This window comes from Melanostigma gelatinosum, assembly GCF_949748355.1.
Source record: "Melanostigma gelatinosum genome assembly, chromosome: 9".
Taxonomy (NCBI): Eukaryota; Metazoa; Chordata; class Actinopteri; order Perciformes; family Zoarcidae; genus Melanostigma; species Melanostigma gelatinosum.
This window is the reverse complement of record NC_136642.1, coordinates 3,621,958-3,632,736: the sequence shown is the minus strand read 5'-3', so window position 1 is coordinate 3,632,736 and position 10,779 is coordinate 3,621,958. Positions and strand designations below refer to the sequence as shown.

General features: G+C 40.7%; 1 protein-coding gene across 1 annotated transcript; it reads right to left on the bottom strand.

The window, feature by feature from the left end:
* Positions 1-1,241: 1,241 nt before the first annotated feature.
* LOC306782659 (uncharacterized protein) lies at positions 1,242-4,769 on the bottom strand (the record flags this gene model as incomplete). The annotated part of the gene is made up of 5 exons (XM_079276103.1): positions 1,242-2,050; positions 2,422-2,701; positions 3,122-3,276; positions 3,731-4,016; positions 4,709-4,769. 5 exons carry the CDS (start codon positions 4,767-4,769, stop codon positions 1,903-1,905), a joined length of 930 nt encoding a protein of 309 aa, XP_079132229.1. The 3' UTR covers positions 1,242-1,902.
* Between the last annotated feature and the right edge of the window lie 6,010 nt (positions 4,770-10,779).

Below are 10,779 nucleotides of genomic sequence, written 5' to 3'. Positions count from 1 at the left end.
CATCAATTCATTACCGATGATATTGGTTCAAGACTTTGTACTGTACTTTCAATTTTGAGGTACTTTACATGATTTTTCCCATTTTATACTACTTTATACTTTAATATCTACACTACTCCTCAGAGGGAAATATTGCACTTTTGACTCCACTTAACTTGCATGAAAACTGAAGTTAATGTGCAGATTATGATTTCACAATCAAAACATGATCAACGTGATTAAACTGCTGTAATAATATTCTGTATGATAATAATAATATAACACTCTCATAAGGGGCTACTCTGTGACGTGTACTTTTGATACTTTAATTACATTTGCTTTTCGTACTTCCGTTCTTATATTTCAGTAACATTTTGAATGCAAGACTTTGACTTGTAACAGAGTGTTCTTCACAGAGTGGTGTTGTTACTTCACTGGAGTAACTCGTATGAGTTCTTTTTCTATCATTGCTTACTGGACATCCTGCACGACCTCTGCAGACCATGGCTTGATTAAAATGGACCGTTACAGCAGGAGGATTGGTTGAGAATGGATAAATAATCAGCACTTCATAAACTGCTGAAGTATAATACGGAGATACAACAACAACTTCAGTTCAGAGAAGCAAAGCTGTCGGTCCAGCCTGATGCTCCTCACTCAAGACTTCACTCTGTGATACTTTAAAGGTGTTTGTGTGGTTTTGGAGCGGTCTTTCGCAATGTGCTCTTGAACTGCCATCTGAGGAAAAATAGCTGGTGTCAGCCTTTTTCTATGTGCTTTTGACCTGAAGAATTTGACCGCTAATGCTGAAAATGCTTAGTTGCAGATATTTTTTTTTTGCGCAATGTGCTCATTCCCAAAAACGTAATTTTTTTTTGCCAGCATCACTTTAACTGTCTCTCTGCTTCAACATCTCAAATGCTCTGTGTCAGAGCCATTTTGTTGTTTTTGCTGTTGTACAACCTCCCACCACATGGGGGCGTAGTGCCGGTGTGAATCAGGGCACAGGTAATATAATCAGTGAGGTCAGTGGACACAGGTGCTTGCTAATAGGCAGAAGCAAACAGGTTTTGACCGTGCACATTTAACGAATGTAAATGTGATGATTTATTGATTTATGGAGAAAATGGACAACTGAAGAGAAAGTGCTGGAACTCTGTTCATGTGAGAAATAAAATGCCTGTATTGGAAACTGGACTTCGTTATTTATGGCACGCGTCAGAACAAACATTTCAGCAACTGTCGTGACTTTTTTTATTGAGAAGCAACGGTCACTACAATAACAGTTACACATTCAATGCATACGACATACAGTCAATGACTCATATAATCAGAGTAGTACGCAGGATGATGGAAGAATAATAACAGCAGCAGTGGATATAATACAGTATTAATGATGATACCAGCATTGATGGTATCAGTAATAGCAACAGAAATGTGATTAATAATAACAATGATAGCAGCAGTAGGCGTCAGCAGGGCCATGGCAGGAGGTACGACCACGGTCCAGGTGTAACCACGATCCGTGGCGAAGAAGCAAAGTTAGTAATGTGCATGAATGGGACACAAATTCATTCAGAAGGAGGTAGAGAAGAGCAGAGAGGAGCTCAGTACAGCATCATATCGAGCGGCTGGTCCAAGGCAAACCTGCGAGTGTGTCTGCCCCCAGGACTGAAACTTAGGGAAAAGTGGAGGCTGTGTTGATGATTTAATTGTATTTCAGTATTGATGACAGACAGTTCTATCATGCAGCAGGTAGTGACAGTAAACAAAAGGTTTGGTAAAAAAACAACTCAACAGCATTAGAAATTAAAACTTACGCACCAGGTAGTGCCGGAAATAAATCTCACAATGGAATCAATGTCATAGTTTACAAAAGAAGTGATTTTTGATGATTGTTTTTTATTGTGAACTTCTTCATATCTAATCCAGGGGAGAGCCATACACCTCCACCTCACACAGAGTCAGAAACTCTTCTCTTGGGATGACGACGGTGACATAACGACCGTCCATCCCATTACACTGGAACTCACCGACACCACCTGATGGGATACTTGTGATCACAGCACACCTGGCAGAAGAAACAGAAAGGTTGGTCTCTGTCGCTTTAACAAAGAGCACAAAGCAGTAATGTAAATGTACTTTACTAATGTAAAGTAAAGGGCTTGCTCGGTCAGAGGTGGAGCTTGGAGCGAAGCCGATTATGTTTTGTAAGTGATGGTCTCAAGTTTATTTTGTGATACCAGATGTTTTTTTCTAAAATACTTGATTTTCTGGCCACATGGGGGCAGCACAACAAAGTAAAATCAATACGTAGATATTATCACCTTAAAAAACAGATATTTGAGTCTGTAACAAAGAGCAGCTGTAAAGTAAATACAAATGTATCTCAAGATGTAAATGAAGAAACCATGGATTTTAAACGAACAGGTTGTAAACTACCTGGGGTTGTTGTTGCCGAAGTTGTCGAGGGAATCTCCAATGCGGATCTCGGCTCCATTGAGTCGGTCCGAGTCTTCCTCTCGGTTGGTTATCTTAACAGAAAACACTTTGTGGGTTTTGCGCAGGTCCAGTCGCCACCAGGGGTTGATGTCGTTCTTTGTGTGAGTGCAGGAGCCGTGCGCCCACTTGCTGCTGGGATTCCCATCATTGGCGTTAGATGCAATGCCAAACATGTACAGCGAGGACTGTGAGGCTTTTCCTCCGAGGGCCAGGTTCTCTCCTGCAAAAGACAATGCACATACAACATGTGTGACTTCTGATGCTGTTTTTGTTTTTCTTGCAATGTTCAATTTAACATCTCCAATGACTCGTCAAGAAAATGTGAATAAATTTGCAGACATAATACAGGACAAAAACAGATGACCCCCTTCACAGACTGTACTTGGTGGCGCAGACCCTCCCGGCCCCTCCCCATTCGCTGACTTTGGTCAAGCAAGATAACGTCTCGTAGCTTTCCTTATCGAGGGTCGCTACAATATGATTATTTTGAATGCAAATGTAGCCTATAAGCATTCAATGTGAATAACATGAAAAACATAAAAATAGTTTTCATATTTTAGGTTTTATCTACTGGCTGACACCACAGTGTATAGATGCGAGGTCACTGCATACTAATTCATGTAACAGCTCAAATGCTCACCAGTCGGGGCCCGGTACCCGTAGACTTCCACTTCACAGAGTGTGAGGTATTTCTGTGAACCCGGTAAAACCACAGTCACGTAACGTCCCTCCACACGTTTAGTGAAAGTCAGAGTAACCGATTCGCCTGCCGCCGTTCTAGTAATTTTACCAGCCCTAACAGAGAGAGAGGGAGAAAACAGCACATGAATCACATGTTAAACCTGTAGTCCTTTGACATGAAGATGAAAGAAACAAGCTTGTTTTTTGATTCTTGAAAGTTGAATTCTCCTCACGTATTAGCATAATGATACTTGGAAAAAACACTGACATTTATATACTGTATATATTTGTGGAAATAACATCTGAAGGTGCCACATATCTATCGCCTCCGCATGGCGATAGCTGAGCCTGCAGCTTGCAGCTAACTGTGCTAACAGCGCAAACAGAGTCTTCGTGAGCGGGAACCAGAAAGTGGGCGCTACACTGCTGCGTCGTGAACGAGCCAGTGGCGCACGCTCACATGCACAAAAACACCGAGCGGAGGGGAAAATGAGCATGATTCACAGACGTACTTACAAGAAAAAAAGCAGAATAAAAGTATTTTTAATTGCGGGATATATTTTCTTACAGTGGGTTTGCGGCACCGTTGTTATCTAAAGAGTTGCCGATGTGAATCTTTGCCCCGTTGATCCTGTTCTCGCAGCAGTCTCCTCTGTTGGTGATGGTGACGGAGGTGACGATGTAGGACTCCAGCAGGTCCACTCTCCACCAGGGGTTGGACTCTTGGTTAGTGCAGCTGCATGATCCCGAGGCATAAGTACCCTCACGGTTTCCATCAATAGCATTGTAAGCAGCTCCAAACGAGTCCGTCCAACGGCTTGACTGGGTCGCCTTTCCACGCAAGGCCACGTTCTCTGGGAGAGAGACGGTTGAAAAACACAAGAGATATAAAGGAAGATCGTTTGTGAATTGTTCAGCATGAATCTGTGTCCAACAACGTATTACTCCATGGCTCAGTGTGATATAGACCATGTGTTTCAACATTCTATACTCTAGGTTTATACTTAAACCATCAGCTCACTGTTATGTAGTCAACTATCGTGCGTTTGTGTATTTGGTTGTTTGCACGTGTTGCCAGATTGATGAATTAGTTTCTCTGTGATTAATTGTTGTGGAATTGGTGGAAAGATGTGTTGATTTGTTTGTGTCTCTTTGCATGTGTTTCCTTAAGTCTGATGAGCCACATGGCAACTTTTTGCTCATTGCTAAATCCTGCAGGAAGTTGTTGCAGACAAGTTTTCAGAAAAGAGGAAGTTGTTCTGCCAATGCAGTTTAATTTGAGGAGGGAAATTCATTTTTATGAACACAAGTACGATTTCAAAAACATAAAAACTGTATAAAAAACTCAAATTAAGTCCAAAAAAAAGTCTTGCTTCCTTTCACCACAACTCAAATAATTTTGGAGAAAAAAACTAAACTCCCGACAGTTAAAAAGTTCTATAAATATACTATAAATGTACTTTCTTGCTAACAAAACAGACCTACGTGCACCTCCTGGTGATGATTGACAATAAAGACGTCACACATACTCTCAGATCGTACTCACCATAAGTGTAAGCTGAGCGTGTCTCCAGGAGCAGCAGGAGAACCAAAACGCTGAGTTTCATTCTTCTGTTTGAGAGAATCATTTATAAACCATATTATTTTAGATGACACGTCTTATTATTCATTATTACTTGTGTAATATGTGTCCGATTAGCATTCTGGAGGAGTGATTATAACAACAATCTTGAAATACTCAGAAAGTGATGCAGGAAGATGATCTGATGCAACAAAGAAATGAAAAGTGTGACCTGGAGTCCCCAACAGTCGGATGATTCAATGAAGAAGAAAAAAGCTTCCAAACACCTAAAACCTAAACAGTTCCCGTGCTCTTTATATGCGTCTCGGTGAAACCGTATCCAACCAATCATCAGAAATCATATTCATCTTCAACTCTGATCCAATCACATGCCATCGGTTGACTCCCATGCACATGTATTTCCCTTCCCTGAACTCGTGACTCAATTTCAGAAGTACATCTACAGAAGTGTGTCAAAGATCACACACATCAATTCATTACCGATGATATTGGTTCAAGACTTTGTACTGTACTTTCAATTTTGAGGTACTTTACATGATTTTTCCCATTTTATACTACTTTGTACTTTAATATCTACACTACTCCTCAGAGGGAAATATTGCACTTTTGACTCCACTTAACTTGTATGAAAACTGAAGTTAATGTGCAGATTATGATTTCACAATCAAAACATGATCAACGTGATTAAACTGCTGTAATAATATTCTGTATGATAATAATAATATAACACTCTTATAAGGGGCTACTCTGTGACGTGTACTTTTGATACTTTAATTACATTTGCTTTTCGTACTTCCGTTCTTATATTTCAGTAACATTTTGAATGCAAGACTTTGACTTGTAACAGAGTGTTCTTCACAGAGTGGTGTTGTTACTTCACTGGAGTAACTCGTATGAGTTCTTTTTCTATCATTGCTTACTGGACATCCTGCACGACCTCTGCAGACCATGGCTTGATTAAAATGGACCGTTACAGCAGGAGGATTGGTTGAGAATGGATAAATAATCAGCACTTCATAAACTGCTGAAGTATAATACGGAGATACAACAACAACTTCAGTTCAGAGAAGCAAAGCTGTCGGTCCAGCCTGATGCTCCTCACTCAAGACTTCACTCTGTGATACTTTAAAGGTGTTTGTGTGGTTTTGGAGAGGTCTTTCGCGATGTGCTCTGGAACTGCCATCTGAGGAAAAATAGCTGGTGTCAGCCTTTTTCTATGTGCTTTTGACCTGAAGAATTTGACCGCTAATGCTGAAAATGCTTAGTTGCAGATCTTTTTTTTTTGCGCAATGTGCTCATTCTCAAAAACGTCATTTTTTTTTGCCAGCATCACTTTAACTGTCTCTCTGTTTCAACATCTCAAATGTTGTTGTTTTTGCTGTTGTACAACCTCCCACCACATGGGGGCGTAGCAGGTGTGAATCAGGGCACAGGTAATATAATCAGTGGGGTCAGTGGACACAGGTGCTTGCTAATAGGCAGAAGCAAACAGGTTTTGACCGTGCACATTTAAGGAATGTAAATGTGATGATTTATTGATTTATGGAGAAAATGGACAACTGGAGAGAAAGTGGTGGAACTCTGTTCATGTGAGAAATAAAATGCCTGTATTGGAAACTGGACTTCGTTATTTATGGCACGCGTCAGAACAAACATTTCAGCAACCGTCGTGACTTTTTTTATTGGGAAGCAACGGTCACTACAATAACAGTTACACATTCAATGCATACCACATACAGTCAATGACTCATAATCAGAGTAGTAAGCAGGATGATGGAAGAATAATAACAGCAGCAGTGGATAAAATACAGTATTAATGATGATACCAGCATTGATGGTATCAGTAATAGCAACAGAAATGTGATTAATAATAACAATGATAGCAGCAGTAGGCGTCAGCAGGGCCATGGCAGGAGGTACGACCACGGTCCAGGTGTAACCACGATCCGTGGCGAAGAAGCAAAGTTAGTAATGTGCATGAATGGGACACAAATTCATTCAGAAGGAGGTAGAGAAGAGCAGAGAGGAGCTCAGTACAGCATCATATCGAGCGGCTGGTCCAAGGCAAACCTGCGAGTGTGTCTGCCCCCAGGACTGAAACTTAGGGAAAAGTGGAGGCTGTGTTGATGATTTAATTGTATTTCAGTATTGATGACAGACAGTTTTATCATGCAGCAGGTAGTGACAGTAAACAAAAGGTTTGGTAAAAAACAACTCAACAGCATTAGAAATTAAAACTTACGCACCAGGTAGTGCCCGAAATAAATCTCACAATGGAATCAATGTCATAGTTTACAAAAGAAGTGATTTTTGATGATTGTTTTTTATTGTGAACTTCTTCATATCTAATCCAGGGGAGAGCCATACACCTCCACCTCACACAGAGTCAGAAACTCTTCTCTTGGGATGACGACGGTGACATAACGACCGTCCATCCCATTACACTGGAACTCACCGACACCACCTGATGGGATACTTGTGATCACAGCACACCTGGCAGAAGAAACAGAAAGGTTGGTCTCTGTCGCTTTAACAAAGAGCACAAAGCAGTAATGTAAATGTACTTTACTAATGTAAAGTAAAGGGCTTGCTCGGTCAGAGGTGGAGCTTGGAGCGAAGCCGATTATGTTTTGTAAGTGATGGTCTCAAGTTTATTTTGTGATACCAGATGTTTTTTTCTAAAATACTTGATTTTCTGGCCACATGGGGGCAGCACAACAAAGTAAAATCAATACGTAGATATTATCACCTTAAAAAACAGATATTTGAGTCTGTAACAAAGAGCAGCTGTAAAGTAAATAGAAATGTATCTCAAGATGTAAATGAAGAAACCATGGATTTTAAACGAACAGGTTGTAAACTACCTGGGGTTGTTGTTGCCGAAGTTGTCGAGGGAATCTCCAATGTGGATCTCGGCTCCATTGAGTCGGTCCGAGTCTTCCTCTCGGTTGGTTATCTTAACAGAAAACACTTTGTGGGTTTTGCGCAGGTCCAGTCGCCACCAGGGGTTGATGTCGTTCTTTGTGTGAGTGCAGGAGCCGTGCGCCCACTTGCTGCTGGGATTCCCATCATTGGCGTTAGATGCAATGCCAAACATGTACAGTGAGGACTGTGAGGCTTTTCCTCCGAGGGCCAGGTTCTCTCCTGCAAAAGACAATGCACATACAACATGTGTGACTTCTGATGCTGTTTTTGTTTTTCTTGCAATGTTCAATTTAACATCTCCAATGACTCGTCAAGAAAATGTGAATAAATTTGCAGACATAATACAGGACAAAAACAGATGACCCCCTTCACAGACTGTACTTGGTGGCGCAGACCCCCCCGGCCCCTCCCCATTCGCTGACTTTGGTCAAGCAAGATAACGTCTCGTAGCTTTCCTTATCGAGGGTCGCTACAATATGATTATTTTGAATGCAAATGTAGCCTATAAGCATTCAATGTGAATAACATGAAAAACATAAAAATAGTTTTCATATTTTAGGTTTTATCTACTGGCTGACACCACAGTGTATAGATGCGAGGTCACTGCATACTAATTCATGTAACAGCTCAAATGCTCACCAGTCGGGGCCCGGTACCCGTAGACTTCCACTTCACAGAGTGTGAGGTATTTCTGTGAACCCGGTAAAACCACAGTCACGTAACGTCCCTCCACACGTTTAGTGAAAGTCAGAGTAACCGTTCTAGTAATTTTACCAGCCCTAACAGAGAGAGAGGGAGAAAACAGCACATGAATCACATGTTAAACCTGGAGTCCTTCGACATGAAGATGAAAGAAACAAGCTTGTTTTTTGATTCTTGAAAGTTGAATTCTCCTCACGTATTAGCATAATGATACTTGGAAAAAACACTGACATTTACATACTGTATATATTTGTGGAAATAACATCTGAAGGTGCCACATATCTATCGCCTCCACATGGCGATAGCTGAGCCTGCAGCTTGCAGCTAACTGTGCTAACAGCGCAAACAGAGTCTTCGTGAGGGGGAACCAGAAAGTGGGCGCTACACTGCTGCGTCGTGAACGAGCCAGTGGCGCACGCTCACATGCACAAAAACACAGAGCGGAGGGGAAAATGAGCATGATTCACAGACGTACTTACAAGAAAAAAAGCAGAATAAAAGTATTTTTAATTGCGGGATATATTTTCTTACAGTGGGTTTGCGGCACCGTTGTTATCTAAAGAGTTGCCGATGTGAATCTTTGCCCCGTTGATCCTGTTCTCGCAGCAGTCTCCTCTGTTGGTGATGGTGACGGAGGTGACGATGTAGGACTCCAGCAGGTCCACTCTCCACCAGGGGTAGGACTCTTGGTTAGTGCAGCTGCATGATCCCGAGGCATAAGTACCCTCACGGTTTCCATCAATAGCATTGTAAGCAGCTCCAAACGAGTCCGTCCAACGGCTTGACTGGGTCGCCTTTCCACGCAAGGCCACGTTCTCTGGGAGAGAGACGGTTGAAAAACACAAGAGATATAAAGGAAGATCGTTTGTGAATTGTTCAGCATGAATCTGTGTCCAACAACGTATTACTCCATGGCTCAGTGTGATATAGACCATGTGTTTCAACATTATGTACTCTAGGTTTATACTTAAACCATCAGCTCACTGTTATGTAGTCAACTATAGTGCGTTTGTGTATTTGGTTGTTTGCACGTGTTGCCAGATTGATGAATTAGTTCCTCTGTGATTAATTGTTGTGGAATTGGTGGAAAGATGTGTTGATTTGTTTGTGTCTCTTTGCATGTGTTTCCTTAAGTCTGATGAGCCACATGGCAACTTTTTGCTCATTGCTAAATCCTGCAGGAAGTTGTTGCAGACAAGTTTGCAGAAAAGAGGAAGTTGTTCTGCCAATGCAGTTTAATTTGAGGAGGGAAATTCATTTTTATGAACAACACAAGTACGATTTCAAAAACATAAACTGTATAAAAAACTCAAATTAAGTCCAAAAAAAAGTCTTGCTTCTTTTCACCACAACTCCAATGATTTTGGAGAAAAAAACTAAACTCCCGACAGTTAAAAAGTTAAGTTTTATAAATATACTATAAATGTACTTTCTTGCTAACAAAACAGACCTACGTGCACCTCCTGGTGATGATTGACAATAAAGACGTCACACATACTCTCAGATCGTACTCACCATAAGTGTAAGCTGAGCGTGTCTCCAGGAGCAGCAGGAGAACCAAAACGCTGAGTTTCATTCTTCTGTTTGAGAGAATCATTTATAAACCATATTATTTTAGATGACACGTCTTATTATTCATTATTACTTGTGTAATATGTGTCCGATTAGAATTCCGGAGGAGTGATTATAACAACAATCTTGAAATACTCAGAAAGTGATGCAGGAAGATGATCTGATGCAACAAAGAAATGAAAAGTGTGACCTGGAGTCCCCAACAGTCGGATGATTCAATGAAGAAGAAAAAAGCTTCCAAACACCTAAAACCTAAACAGTTCCCGTGCTCTTTATATGCGTCTCGGTGAAACCGTATCCAACCAATCATCAGAAATCATATTCATCTTCAACTCTTATCCAATCACATGCCATCGGTTGACTCCCATGCACATGTATTTCCCTTCCCTGAACTCGTGACTCAATTTCAGAAGTACATCTACAGAAGTGTGTCAAAGATCACACACATCAATTCATTACCGATGATATTGGTTCAAGACTTTGTACTGTACTTTCAATTTTGAGGTACTTTACATGATTTTTCCCATTTTATACTACTTTATACTTTAATATCTACACTACTCCTCAGAGGGAAATATTGCACTTTTGACTCCACTTAACTTGCATGAAAACTGAAGTTAATGTGCAGATTATGATTTCACAATCAAAACATGATCAACGTGATTAAACTGCTGTAATAATATTCTGTATGATAATAATAATATAACACTCTTATAAGGGGCTACTCTGTGACGTGTACTTTTGATACTTTAATTACATTTGCTTTTCGTACTTCCGTTCTTATATTTCAGTAACATTTTGAATGCAAGACTTTGACTTGTAACAGAGTGTTCTTC